At 33.4% G+C, this 14880-nt stretch overlaps 1 protein-coding gene across 1 annotated transcript in view; it reads right to left on the bottom strand.

Moving 5' to 3' along the window:
* The window catches only part of NCAM2 (neural cell adhesion molecule 2), a 224369-nt gene extending 209825 nt beyond the window's left edge, over positions 1 to 14544 (bottom strand). Inside the window, exons 1-5 of the mRNA XM_030328483.1 lie at positions 14517 to 14544; positions 14158 to 14232; positions 10232 to 10438; positions 7454 to 7597; positions 414 to 551 (exon numbers count right to left, since the gene is read on the bottom strand). Coding sequence (XP_030184343.1) covers positions 414 to 551; positions 7454 to 7597; positions 10232 to 10438; positions 14158 to 14232; positions 14517 to 14544 — 592 coding nt within the window. The remainder of the gene's footprint in view (positions 1 to 413; positions 552 to 7453; positions 7598 to 10231; positions 10439 to 14157; positions 14233 to 14516) is intronic.
* Between the last annotated feature and the right edge of the window lie 336 nt (positions 14545 to 14880).

Raw genomic sequence — 14880 nt, 5'->3', positions numbered from 1 at the left:
ACTTAGTTATTAATCTCCTTGTGGATTCAATTATTAAATTTAAATTTGAGAAAACCTACAAAACTGTTAAATAGATTAGTTTAAGCCACCAGTGATTCATGCAATTTAAAAGTCAAATCTAGTATGACACTTTACTATGTTTCACTTGGCATTCTTTCAACAACTACAAAGCCAGCAAAAAGGCAACTACTCCCTTACAGAGTAGAAGAGTGAAAGAAGATGACAGTGTTAAATAAGTCGCAGATCCTGCCCGTGAGACTATAGACAGTGTAATAGATGTGATCATAGAGGTGGGGAGATTTCCTCCAGGTACGAAAAAGGTTATTAAAGTGCCGTATTTACAGGGTTGCCCTTTTAATAAAAGTATTGCTAAAATGCAACAATAAAATATGTACAAATTATTCTCTGCTTACCATTAACAATAACGATGATATCACGGAAGTCAATTTCTCCCCTAGCTTCCACTCTTCCTTCACACCTGTATATACCTTCATCACTTTTATTGATGTTGAGAATCTGCAGATTATTGTTGGCTAGCATAGCAAAGCGATCTAGAAAGTAAGCAAAGGGGAGGAAATGATATCAGTAATTGAAAGCAGAGTCCAGTATGTTCTAAATTGCTAAGAGTTAAAATATGGCACTTGTCTGACACTATCAAACTTTTCATCAACAAACAAATTCAAATTTGAAAGTAAAATGTAATTTCATGGCTTCAATTTTTCCACTCCACACTGCCTTGTTACACCTTTTTTTCTAAAATACATTCAAGACTTTATTTCCACATAAAATGGTTAGGCTATTATTTTCCCCTTGGTACTTTGAATGCAGAAATGATACACAAAAGAACAATGCTGAGAGATTAGATATTGCAGGCATGAAGACATTTTGACTGCAAATATGTAGCAACTAAAGGGTGGAAAAGGGTTAGAAAATTGATTGAATAGGCTTCCTTACACAATAATTAAACTAATAATTTTGTATACCCTTAGGAGAAAGCTAAATGATACAGTAATACTCAAGTCACATAAAGGACATATAAAATGGCCATATCTTGAATTTATTTGAATTTTTTTCTAAATGCAAGATAATCCACTTTAATAATGAATAGATTAGACTTTATTAATTTTATTTCAAGATTCCATTTTGTGTATGAGCGTATGCACATGAATATACATAAAAATAGGCTGTTAGAGGGCATGCATTAGTTGATTGCTTAAAATAATCTGGCTAGCCTAGGCATCATCTCAGCCTGAACATGTTTTCCATAATGTCTGGTCTGTTTTTTTTAGTCATGGCAATTTTGTTGCAGTGCTAGGACCTTTTCTCTTCTTATCAAGTAAACAATATTCTCACATCTAGTCCATTCTGAAACATGTTGTAAAAACAATATCTTAAATTTCATCAGTTAATATATCATTGAACATCATCTTTTTGGTATGCATAGTATTTGAGATACTTTGGTAAATATGAGAGAGACATCCTCAACCCCGTTGTACCTTTTGGTAAAGTAGAAATGGCATTAGTTTAAGGTGCTCTCCTCCAGGGTATTTACTGTTATACCATTAAAGGTTACTTTTTGGACCTATTCCAATGTTTACTGCTCTTCCCCTGTCTGCTGGCTTGATAGACAGGTAGGGTAAACATGGAAGCCGCATGAGAAAAAGGTACAGCTTCCCTCAGCTTGGATCACTGAATGGATGGCTGGGGCTGCCGACTGGACATAATCTGCTATATTAGGTTGTTTTGGGTTCGATTCAGATTTGGGATTCATTTGCCATAGTGATTCCTTAATACAATTTCTTAATGCCATACCAATTCTAGTTTGGACTACAAATACAAATAGGAGAGTGATCAGAATATGAGAAGACTGCGCTTAATACAGGTAAGGAAGAGATAATTAATAAAGAGCGGAAATAGGTAGATTCAGAGGCTCCCGGAAATAGAAAATATTGATTGTAAAGCAAGAGACACATGATTTTCAGCTCAGGAAGGACAATAGTCCCCCTTATTTATGGCTTTGCCTTCTGCAGTTTCATTTACCTTCAGTCAACCGTGGCCCGGAAGCAGATGATCCTCCTTATGACATCTTACCAGAACTATATCACAATGCCTATGTCATTCACCTCATTGCATCCCATCATGTAGGCATTGTATCATCTTGCCTCATCAAAGGAAAAAGGGTGAGTACAGTACAATAAGCTATTTTTAGAGAGTGGCCATATTCACATAACTTTCATTACAATAAAATTGTTGTAATTGTTCTATTTCATTATTAGTAATTGGTGTTAATCTCTTAATTTATAAGTTAAATGCCTAATTTATAAATTAAACTTTATCATAAGCACATTTTTTTAGAAAAAAGTATATACAGGGTTTGGTACTTCTGGTAGCCACTGGGGAGTCTTGAAATATATCTCCTGTGGACATGGAGGGACTACTATACAAACTTTCCCATAATATTTATTTCTTCTTTAGGTTGACCCAAAGAAGAGAGACACAAATTTTTATACATACGCTTTCCCTGGTAAATTTTCCTTTTCTCTAAGAAAAGCCTGGAGAAAAAGAATCCTCAAGAAATTTTAAAGTTTAACTCACAAGAAGTCCTGGAATAACTCAGAACTCCTAAAAATTAAGAACGTTTCAAAGTCAATTAAAAGAGCCTCTACTTGAGCATGTGGCTGGAAATTAGAATGAGAAGCAATTATAAATTGTAATAGTTCAAACTTAGGGATGCCCATAATTATACCTTGATTATTGTAGTATTTTTAAATTACTAAAATGTATTATCCTTTAACTATAATGTTCTTTAACACTTATAGGATACTTAGTTACAAAATTAGTAAGCAGAAGAATTATTTTAATCAGGAAGACAATATTTGATATAAAAAGGAAAATGACTTGAATGTCTATAATACATATTTTGATAGGAATAAATCAATCTTTCTTCTAATTGTAAACTTTTAATCAAATGGCCATTTTAATATAGTATTTCTACTGTCTGAGAGAAGTTATTAGAACATTAGAAAAATAGCAGTTACCTGCTAAATGTAAATACATCCCAATGTTTCCATACAGAAAACAAACCATGTGAAAATTGCATGTCAAATTGTAGATATGGGTGTCAAGTCCATGGAATGATATAGTGAACTATCAAACTGAAGTACATCATGAATATGTGCTTGAAGAAAACACTTGAAGAAAGCACTGCTTCAATCAATTACACATAACTATGGATATCAGGACTATTTGACTATTAGAGATTATTAGCTTCTCTCAATTATACAGAACTTCCGTGTTTTTTTTAATTTCATTATTGCATTAAAAAATAAATGAAAAAATGTAATACTCAGTAAGTGATCTGCTTTATGCTTCTTTAAGGAGATTATTTTCTAGCCCTCTTTTGTTCTCATTCCCCAGCCACTGATGATATGTCTCATCTACCCTTATGGCTTCAATTGCCATCTATATTTTGAGTCTCCCAATTTTTCTTCAGACAAGACCATTACCTGAATTAGAAAAGTCTGTAACAGTATAGCAGATGTACCTACTGAAAAGGGTTGGAAATACTTTAATCTCAACAAACTTAAAATTCACTGTACTATCTCCACCTGAAATTTCTCATATGGTCTCTCCAGTTCTGTCTTAGCATGTCTGTACATTGAACTATTTGCCCGAGTCCAATTCCTTGAATCATCCTTGACTTCTCCATCTCCCTCCATCTACATATCCAATTAAATCCCATGTCCTGTCACTTCCCCCTTTATCATTACTTAGTCTAAATCTCCTTCTCCTTCAGCAATTATTTCATTAGGGTTTGAACTGTTATCAATGCCTGGAGTTTTGCTTTGACTACCATCCAACTCATTCTTCTCACTGAAGCACTAATATCCTTCCCAAATTCATATCAGGTCATGTTACTGCTCTGATTAAAATGCTTTAGTGATGTTGCTTTTGGATAAATTCCTTAGCAGAGATGTCAGGGTCATTATGACTCAGCTCAACCTTCCTTTTCAGTCTCCTATCTTATTAGTTCTTTATGACCAACCCTAGTTTATATTTATCTATTAGTATAAGTATTCCAGTTGCACTTATTCATAAACTTTCATTATAATAAACTTATTCCAGGTTCTAGAGCACCATTCATGGTATTTTTCACCTCCAGGCCACTGCAGATGATCTCCCTCCTGACAAGTCCCCACCACTTAAGTGTTACTTCTCTATTCAGCAGGCATCTTGGACTCCCACCTCTGCCCTAACTAGTTGAGGTATTCTTTCTTTATTATCTTCTATCATTACACTTTCCTTCTCATAGACTTCAACATACTTTGTTTTCACTGATTTCTCTATTAATCTTTTCTACTAGATTATTAGCATTTGAAGGCAGTGAACTTGTTTATCGAGTTAACTATGAATAACAACCATCTAGCATGCTAGATGGCACATAGTAGGTTTTCAACAACTAGTTCAAAATTGAATGAATTTCTATACTGGAGGAAGATTACATAAAAAATATTGAACAAGATGATTTTATCCACAGTTTTTGATGCAATCATTTGGCAATGATCAAAGCATTTAGAATATTTTAGAAATAACTTTCAAACTGGCTGAGGTTGAAACAGGCATCTGCGATGTCATATCCCTCCATTGAGGGATCCTAAAAGTCAGGATTTTCAACTTTTGTAACAAAATGCCACCTTTACTTCCTAAATGCTTAGGTTATTTAGCATATGGGTTATTTTCAGCAAGTAGCATGGAAAGGACCTCCACTCAGAATATTTTGTTGGAATTTTAATTAAGAATACCTGCCATACAGCTGCTACCAAAAGCATGGCTAATAAGATGGACATTTCCAAGCCTTCATTATTTCATCTAGAGCCTGCAAACTTTACTCACGCACCACATTAAGGCTTCAGAAAGTTACCTGGATACACCATATTCTTCTAAATCCCCTTATATGTTCCTTTCAAGGTTATAACCCTAATCTTTTTAAAAAATTTTTTTTAATGTTTGTTTATTTTTGAGAGAGACAGAGACAGAATGCGAGTGGGTTAGGTGCAGAGAGAGAGGGAGACACAGAATCGGGAACAGGCTCCAGGCTCTGAGCTGTCAGCACAGAGCCCAACACAGGGCACGAACTCACGAGCCATAAGATCATGACCTGAGCCTAAGTCAGACGCTCAACAGACTGAGCCACCCAGGCGCCCCTGTAAACCTAATCTTATTCCATCAGCTTTAATAAAGGGATCATACAAGGTATAATCAGATGAAGAATATTACTTCTTGTAAATTCATTATGAATGTACAAGCTGTCCAACAATAAACTACGTGGCAGGTTCCTCTGATATTAAAAGGTTAGAAAAGCTTGCCCTTCCTCACAATTCACCTAATTCCTTTATGTCCTAGAATTAAAAAGAAAAAAAAAAAGATGTCATTTCTTTTCTTTGCTTGCCATGCAATTCAGAACTAGGTTTCATGCTTACTCTAGACTAGTCCCTTCACTTACATGGGATTTTTTTTATTCTAGATAAAACCTGAGTGTCTATAATTTTGGTAAAACTTCTTCTCAACATTTAAAAACTCAATGAGAAGGAAGGAGAAAGATCAATGTCATTTTGCTGAGAACCTGATATACACACAAAAATTTTATTCATTCATTTAACAAATATTTATTATATGCCTAAAGTCTTATTTGAAACTCACAAGCATTGTTTAAAATAGAGATAATAACCCACTGTTTACACATACAGAATCTGAGTTAGAGAACACTTAGAAAAGTTATTCAAAGCATCACGGCCAAGGAGTAGAGCCATAATTGAATTCTACCTTCAAATACGTCCGTCCCTGCATACTGGAGAAAACTGTGTGAGTTGTGGCAGAGAAGCAGTGCTCCTCCAACACCATCACACTGGACTACAAGTCCTGGCTTTGAGGCTTTTGTTCCATGTGTCTTTTAAAAACTATAATTCAGGGGCGCCTGGGTGGCTCAGTCAGTTAAGCGGCCGACTTCGGCTCAGGTCATGATCTCGCGGTCCGTGAGTTCCAGCCCCGCGTCGGGCTCTCTGCTGACAGCTCAGAGCCTGAAGCCTGTTTCAGATTCTGTGTCTCCCTCTCTCTGACCCTCCCCCGTTCATGCTCTGTCTCTGTGTCAAAAATAAATAGACGTTAAAAAAATAAAAATAAAAAAATAAAAACTATAATTCATTTCAAAACCTTCTTGTAATTAAGGTTTACAATAAACCAGATGTACACTTGAAGCCTAAGATGAGGCAATGTGAAAATGTTTAGACATTGTCATTTAACTTCTATACAAGAACTGCCTTTTCTTTATTATTGAGGGTAAAATAGCTGAAAATACATTATACAATGTACTCATGTGATATGTTAATAAAATATAAAGCAGTTGTCCTAAAATAAAATAAGAGGAAATAAAGTACCATTTCTCACCTATTATAATACAGAAAAAGAGAGTTAGTCGATAACTGACAAGCACTGAAAATGCCAAGACCAGAAAAATTATCTCAAAATTAAAAAAAGACTATTAAACATGATTATGATACATTCTCTGTACATACTCAAAAATAGATACTATCTGCTTTCTCTCCTTTATGCTATAAAAGTTTTATCTCTTAGAAACACACAACGGAATCATCCAAGATGGAAAGTATTTAAAAAGATTCAATTATTTCGTATCTCTCTGCAATGCAGGTGCATTGAAAAATATTCTAAATTGAAAATGCTCCCAATGCACAATGGTAAAATAGCATAATGTAAGCAAATTATGCTTTCAATTTCAGATGTCATATTATTCTGGAATTTTAGCTCAGTCTGAATCAAAATTATGAAGACAATTCGAATGAATGTACTTTTCTGTCTATTATCCATATGCATCATACCATAATATTTAGAACATGTAGGTGTCTTTGAGAGAACAGTGCCAGAATAATAAATAGGATTCATATGGTTATTATTTTAAGATTACAGAGTAGCCCATGGGATCATGCATAAACTGTAATATATAGAATTTGAATGCATCAGGATTAATTCTTTCATTTACTTATTACCCTTCTACAGTTTTTACTAAGTTTTTCTTGAATAGGATAGGGGTAAGCAAACTTTTTCTGTAAATCTGCAAGTGATAAGTATCGTAGACTTTGTAGGCCACATCATCTGTATCACAGCTGTTCAACCCTGTCCCCAAAGCAGCCATGCAAACTGTGTAATGGTCAGGATTGGCTGTAATCCCATGACACCACACAAAAACAGCAGAGAGGCTGACTGTGGCCCAAGACCCATGGTTTGCCAACACCTACTTTAGAGCTGGAAGGTTCTCAAAACCGTTTGATACTTGAGATCAAAAAAAATAAAATTTCTCCATTCAGTCAGGAGATTCAGTCTCTTTAAAAATTGCAATATTATTAGAACATATAATTTAGGGAGTTACCAAAATACTAACTGTCGGAAATAGCGGTGACTTCCTCATTATGATACAACCAGCTGACAGCAGGGGCAGGTGAGCTGCTAACTCGGCACACCACTTCTGCATCCTCCCCTTGTTTGAATTCTTGAGGAGATACCACTTCTCTGAAAGTGAGTTTTTCTGCATCAAGAAAGTAAAACAAACCGTAAAAGTATTATTGCTCACTTCTCCCAACAAAATATTCCAAAATCTGTGTGTGGATTGATGCTGCAATAAAATCATTAGTTAACGCTAGATCTTTTAAAACCTGATTCCAGATAATGTGATTCCTCTACTTGAGAACTCCCCATCTCACCGAGAAGAAAGGTCAAAGTCCTCGCGATGCCAGACTAGGTCCTATGTGAACTGGAGTCAGCTCCCCAACTCCAATCCCAGTATCTTCTCTCTTTTCCAAGTCCCTGTGATCCAGACTGTCTTCTTTGCAATTCCTTGAACACTCCAGGTTTGTTCTCATCCTTGGCCATCTGTGCTCCTTTGAATCCCTTCAGATTTCTGCTGCACCTTCACAAGTAAAATAACCATCTCCGTTCCCCATTCAACTCCTCTCTTTACCCCTTATTTCCTTCACTATAGAATTCTACAGCATGGATATCTAGCATTCACATATTTTTCTAAGCTCATTCATTGGTTGTGTTTCTCCGCTCACTAAAATATAAGTACCAAGTAGCCAGTGACATTTTCTGTTTTAGTTACTACTCCTTATGACTTACAATATTGTCTGTTATGTAGTAGATACCCAGTAAGCGTGTTGAATGAATGAATGAACATGGATATTTATGCTTGTTGAGAAATTTTCACAAAAGTTATTCATTGTTCTTGCCAGGAACAAAAAGTCATTTCTTTAGTATACAAACGAAACACCAGCCACCTTCCTTTGCATCATTCAAAGTAATGAAAAATCTGTCCAAATATTATGTCCATGAAATGACAGCTTCAATTTAATTTTTTCTACTTATCAAATAGGTGCAGTAGGAATCACATAAACAAATATACTACCTTTTCTTAAGGAGCTTAGAAACTAAAAGGAGTAGGGGGAGTCTAAATCAGGAAAAATGAGGACAATACTATCCCAACAAATTGCCCTGCACATCAAAAAGGAAGTCATGGCATGGGAAGACTTTGCCTTTTTTTCTCATATCGTATCTCCAAAATAATAATAACAATAAAGCTGTAGGGAGGGGGTGACTTATGAGTTATTATTTCAAAAATTTGTAATTTTTCACATATTTTTCATTAATATGTGGTAAAAATACTATCACATATGAATTGTGAGGCATTTTTCTAAGGACTTTATACAATATTAATTAATGCAGTGCTCAAAACAATTCTATGTAAGAGGTAGGTACTACTATTATTCCATTTTATTTTATTTTTTTTTAATTTTTTTTAACGTTTATTTATTTCTGAGACAGAGAGAGACAAAGCATGAACAGGGGAGGGGCAGAAAGAGAGGGAGACACAGAATCTGAAACAGGCTCCAGGCTCTGAGCGGTCAGCACAGAGCCCAACGCGGGGCTCGAACTCACGGACCGTGAGTTCATGACCTGAGCCGAAGTTGGACGCTTAACTGACCAAGCCACCCAGGCGCCCCTATTACTTCATTTTATAGATGACGAAACTGAAGACAGAGAGGTTAGGCAATTGCTCAAGGCCACTAAATTAAGTGATACAGCCTGGTTTCACCCCTAAGGAGTCAACAGGCTTCATTCATAGTATTCTTAAACATGATTCCTAAATGTCCACCAACTGATAAATGGATAAAGAAATTGTGGTTTATATACACAATGGAATACTATGTGGTAATGAGAAAGAATGAAATATGGCCTTTTGTAGCAATGTGGATGGAACTGGAGAGTGTTATGCTAAGTGAAATAAGTCATACAGAGAAAGACAGATACCATATGTTTTCACCCTTATGTAGATCCTGAGAAACTTAACAGGAAACCATGGGGAAGGGAAAGGAAAACAAAAAAAAGGTTAGAGAGGGAGGGAGCCAAAACATAAGAGACTCTTAAAAACTGAGAACAAACTGAGGGTTTATGGGGGGTGGGAGGGAGGAGAGAGTGGTGAAGAGTATTGAGGAGGGCACCTGTTGGGATGAGCACTGGGTGTTGTATGGAAACCAATTTGACAATAAATTTCATATTTAAAAAAAACATGATTCCTATATGTAAGAAAGGAGAAGGAATATAGAAAACTGTCAATCTTAATTCCTAAAATCAAGTGTCAATATGGAAAATCATCTTAAAGAAAATTCTGTTGGTGAAGAATCCAGCTAGATATTATTCTCCACTAGATGAATCTCCAGCTTTTTCTGTGTCTACTCCTGTTCACTGACCCTCAATTCCCATTCTAGACTGGTCACTGCTATCATATACGTAATGTCATTTGTTCTAATCCTGACCTTTTATTTTAGAGTGAAAAACTACTTCTGATAAATTTCCTAACACTAAATAATCTACTGTTTTCTATTTACCCAATAGATTTTTAATGGCTGGAGAACATGAAAACATTTTCATCTCTATTATTTTACCAAGAGAATTGGCTCCATCTATATTTATAATAAACTATTTCCTATTATCGATTCCATTTTAGAGATGCACCATGGCAAAATATAAATAAACTGATACTTGCAATGGTCTTACAACATTATCTAGCACATAGTTATTAATGGGTGTTAATTTTTACTAAATGCATTATGTTCAAGTTTTTATACAACCACAAATTCAATTAACTAATAAATGCATAACTTACGGTAAATTTCCAATACAACTGTAGCTTCTTGTGTCTGTCCTTTGGCATCTGTTGCTTGACAACGATATATCCCTGCATCCTCTATATTTGCGTTGTAGATGGTTAATCGTGATCTAACACCTTCCTTTTGCACTGCTACCCTCTGTGTTGAAATTATCTTCTCCCCTTGAGGATTATACCAATCTATACTTTCAGGTTCACCAATTGCTGCAGAGAGCCATGGAAAAGAAATGTTTGAAAATATGTCTCAAGTGTTTGTTTTGGCATTGACATTTACTATTATGTAACAACTTTTAACAATTTAGAAAAAAAATGTAAATAAGAGAAGGCTGGAAGTCTCAAAATCTTACAAAATTGAAAGTAAACACAAATGTTAGCACACATGTTCATCCTTATTTATCCAATGTTGAGAATTCAGCCCTGTTTGCGTAAGCAAAACCCAAAAGTTCTATAGGAAACTTCCAGTATGGAATTTCAGCCCTGATAGTTGAAACTTTACCATAGCAATCTATGAACTATTACTACAGTTAAGTTATGAAACTGCCTTGGCCACTGTGTCAGACATAAATTATATGTGATAGATATATCTGACCGGAAACACAATTACTAACATGATTTCACCTGTTCCCAAGTCTCTTTGCTAGGGTCAGGAGACAGTACTTTTTTCCCCGATAAAGCACAGCTCATAAAAATGTAAATCTTACGCAAAATCAACTTTGGCTTTTGATAATACTGAATTTGGAATTAATTCCCCAAGTTGTTAAACTTGTACAGATAAGGCCAATGACTATTTTTAAAATGGAACCCTAATCTCTTTTCTCAACTAAAATGAATAGTTTCATCATTTTAATCTAAAACTGTTAACTACTTAATCACATGATAATTAGAATGCATTGAAATGATACTTATACTGCTAGGCAATTACAACCAAATCATTATAAGGTAAACATTTATTTAAGTTTTCCAATTCAGAATCCAGGTTATTATCCTCTTCGTAAAAGCTGAAACTTCCAAAGTTTGCTTTTACTGACAAAAAGGATGTATTTCACCTAATTACTTGAAGGATAATTTGTGGAAGCGGTATGTGCTATTAACTCAAAAGTTATCAGGAGAAATGCATAAAGGGGAAATGCTAACATCTGCAGGACCACTTTGAAGAACATTGTTCCTTCTTATACTTTTCCCAAGAAATGGCTTTAGAAACAAATTATTGCGTTTTCCATATCAAATTAGACATGCTTGAGCAAAAAGTATGAAAGAACATTTAGTTAAATATTAAATGGATCTTAGTTATGTTATCTTCAGATCTTTCTGGACAGAAGTATAAAACCACAGTGGTTACGGGATAACTCATTTAGGGGAAGTATTTGTTTTAATTCCCATCTCCATAAAGAACTACAAATGAGTAATTTAAATGAACATCATTTCAAATCTGAACAATATAAACTTTCATTTTATACAGTAAATTATATAGGACATTCTGTGAAATATTTTGGATATTTTCATTCTTGATAATATGGTATAAAATTTCATTCTCATGGAGAGTTTATTTTGGATTTTCATAGAGCAGTCATGATTCTCTTTTTTTTTTTAATTCTTTTTAATGTTTATTAATTTTTGAGAGACAGAGCACAAGCAGGGGAGAGACAGAGAGAGAAGGAGACACAGAATCTGAAGCAGCTCCAGGCTCTGAGCTGTCAGCACAGAGCCTGACAAGGGGCTCGAACTCACAGGCCATGAGATCATGACCTGAGCCGAAGTCAGATGCTTAACTGACTGAACCACCCAGGCACCCTATCATGATTCTCTTTTGATGACATCTCTAATAAATCATTTCTATTAAAACTTTTCATATTTTTATTAAGCCTGGACTACTGGATATACTAATAAATAACATTACAGTTTTTATTTTCTTAAAAATGTGGAGTACAAATTCATTTTCTATTTATGACATAATCTTATTTAGCTCTCTGAAGGTCTGACTCCCTTTTAGTGTAAATTTAAGACATTTGTTTTACTGAATTTAGATGTCTATGTTCTAGTGTCAGGAAACTTTAGAGTCATATCAACTTAGTCAACCTTGTAATAAAATATATTATATATATATTTTGTAAATATATATATATAATATATATTATATATGTTATATATATTTTGTAAATATTATATATATATATATATATTTGCAAACCGGAATGCTTCCATATATATATATATATATATATATATATATATATATATATGGAAGGGTTGCAAGTGTTTCTAGCATCTTCATTTTTAGATTCTTGTTTCACTATTGTGTATTTAACATATATAAGACTGCTTCCACAATAACAATATGGCTCTTGGTTATACATCTTTGTATAAAAGGAAAAAAGATGTTTAATTATTTTGCCTTATTTTAAGAGCAAAACATAGTACCATTGAATGATGTTAATTCATTCTTTTAAATTATTCCTTACTTTGACCTTATGTAATACCTACAGATGTAATAACATTATGTAGTGCATAACATATATATATAACATAAATAGCATATATATTATATATATGTTATATATAATGAATCTAAGAAAATAATACAATGTCATTTTCAAACTTAATTTTTAGACTATTTAATTATTCTGTGAATATGTTACACAATCGAGCTATGTATGTGCATCTGTGCATTTGTGTATATAAAATATAGATAAGATTTAAAAACAATGATCTTCATTCTTATTCCAAAGCTCTGCTGACATAATAAGTGATATTGAACCAATATCTCACTTGCTGTCTTCCTTTCTACTTGTCAATATGCAAAAATATGTATCAACAGACCTATCAATTTAGTTAGACCTTTAGGAAGGCAAAATATGAAGAATCATGCCCTCCTAATTTTTCATAAGATGTGATATTATATATACATACTATAATGTAATATATATTATAATGTATTATATATGATTTATAAATATGTTATAACTTTCTATCTTTTTTGAGAGAGAGAGGAGAGAGAAGAGCACAAATGGGGTAGGAGCAGAGGGAGCGGGGGAGAGAGAGAGAATTTTAAACAGGCTTCATGCTCAGCACAGAGCCCAACACTGGGCTCTGTCCTGTGAACTGTGAGATCATGACCTGAGCTGAAATCAAGAGTCAGCCGCTTAACCAACTGAGCCACCCCAGCCACCGTATGTGAATATTTTTCATAACTTTACATATGAAGGCTTGCATGCATAAAAATGAATTTGATGAATATAAATAGAAGTACAATGTGTGCATTTGTGACTTCTACAGTACGCTAAATTAGAATTTGTCGCTTAAGTAGTATTTAAATGTCTTCTGAAAAAATTATGCATTTGCATGATTAAACTAAATGAGGTCCATATAATTTCCCACAGGTATTATGATATATGATACTTTTGATTAATAGTCATAAAATTCTTGCCAAAGTTTTGCTGATTAAATATCTTTTTCTTTAATTCACTTTTCATAAGGACAGATTTGATTTGCTTTGTCTGAAAGTTTTCATTCAGGTATAGCTATAATGCAGTGTGCCATATCTAATTTATTCATTGCATATTTATAAAGGTAATTCAGTTATAATATTTATATTCATCCTAATATTATTATTTATACAGGAATAACATTTGAATTTATTTAAGTTATTGTGGATACATTTTATTTGATAAGTTATTTTCAAAATAAGTGAGCTAGTTTGATGGTCAAAATTAATAATTTGAAATTAACAGAAATAAACTCCATAGTTTTTAATATGTAAAATATTAACTAACTATTAGCTAACACCTTCCATCATCAGAAGCCTAGTGGTATTATAAGATTTTATTTTTAGAGAATTATTTTTCACTATTTAAATTTTGCCAATGTATAATATTAATTAAAGCCAAAACAAGTAATCATCTTGAAATATTTGTACACATACATACCTGTACATGTGAAGAATTTAGATTCACCCACGCTAAGCTCTACTTTGCTAAGTGAAATTGTCACTTGAAGAAGAGCTGAAAAAAAAATTTAAATAATAATTAAGTATGGTTTTAAACATAAATTCTAAGATTTTATCACATGATCTATAAACTACATGATCCAAACAGAAACTATTTTCCTGTAAATTTTTATTACCTGTAAAAAGAAATGGAACTTTTATAAAATACAATCTAATTATAAAAATCAAACAACATTATGTCTGTTACATTAGTATACAATTTACAACTAGACCAAATACAGGACTTAATTAACCTAACATGTTGAAATTTATTTCCCAAGTAAATGAATAAATTCATACTCACTTCCATATTTACATTCTTGGCCATATACGTGTTACCACATTGGGCAAAAACTACAGAAAATTTTTGCCCAATATTTGGAATCTTATTCAAAATCCTATACTGTCATTGTAACAATAGAAATACAAATTAACTACATTTTGGCTACCTACTAAATTATTTCCATGAAAGAAGGAAAAATATTGCATAAGAAACATGAATAAACACTATTTTCACAAGATAAATAAATTAAGTGAAGGAACCAGGACAATGGCAATAAAATAGAGGAGCTGTTTAATAAGTTTATTGTCAAATTTGAAAATAAAATAGCTGAATAGTCTAACATGTTAGAAGATAATTAGAATTATAGTTTAATACAAATTG

Source organism: Lynx canadensis, chromosome C2 (assembly GCF_007474595.2).
Source record: "Lynx canadensis isolate LIC74 chromosome C2, mLynCan4.pri.v2, whole genome shotgun sequence".
NCBI classification, from domain to species: Eukaryota; Metazoa; Chordata; class Mammalia; order Carnivora; family Felidae; genus Lynx; species Lynx canadensis.
The sequence above is the reverse complement of the archived record's forward strand: the minus strand, read 5'-3'. Positions and strand labels throughout refer to the sequence as shown.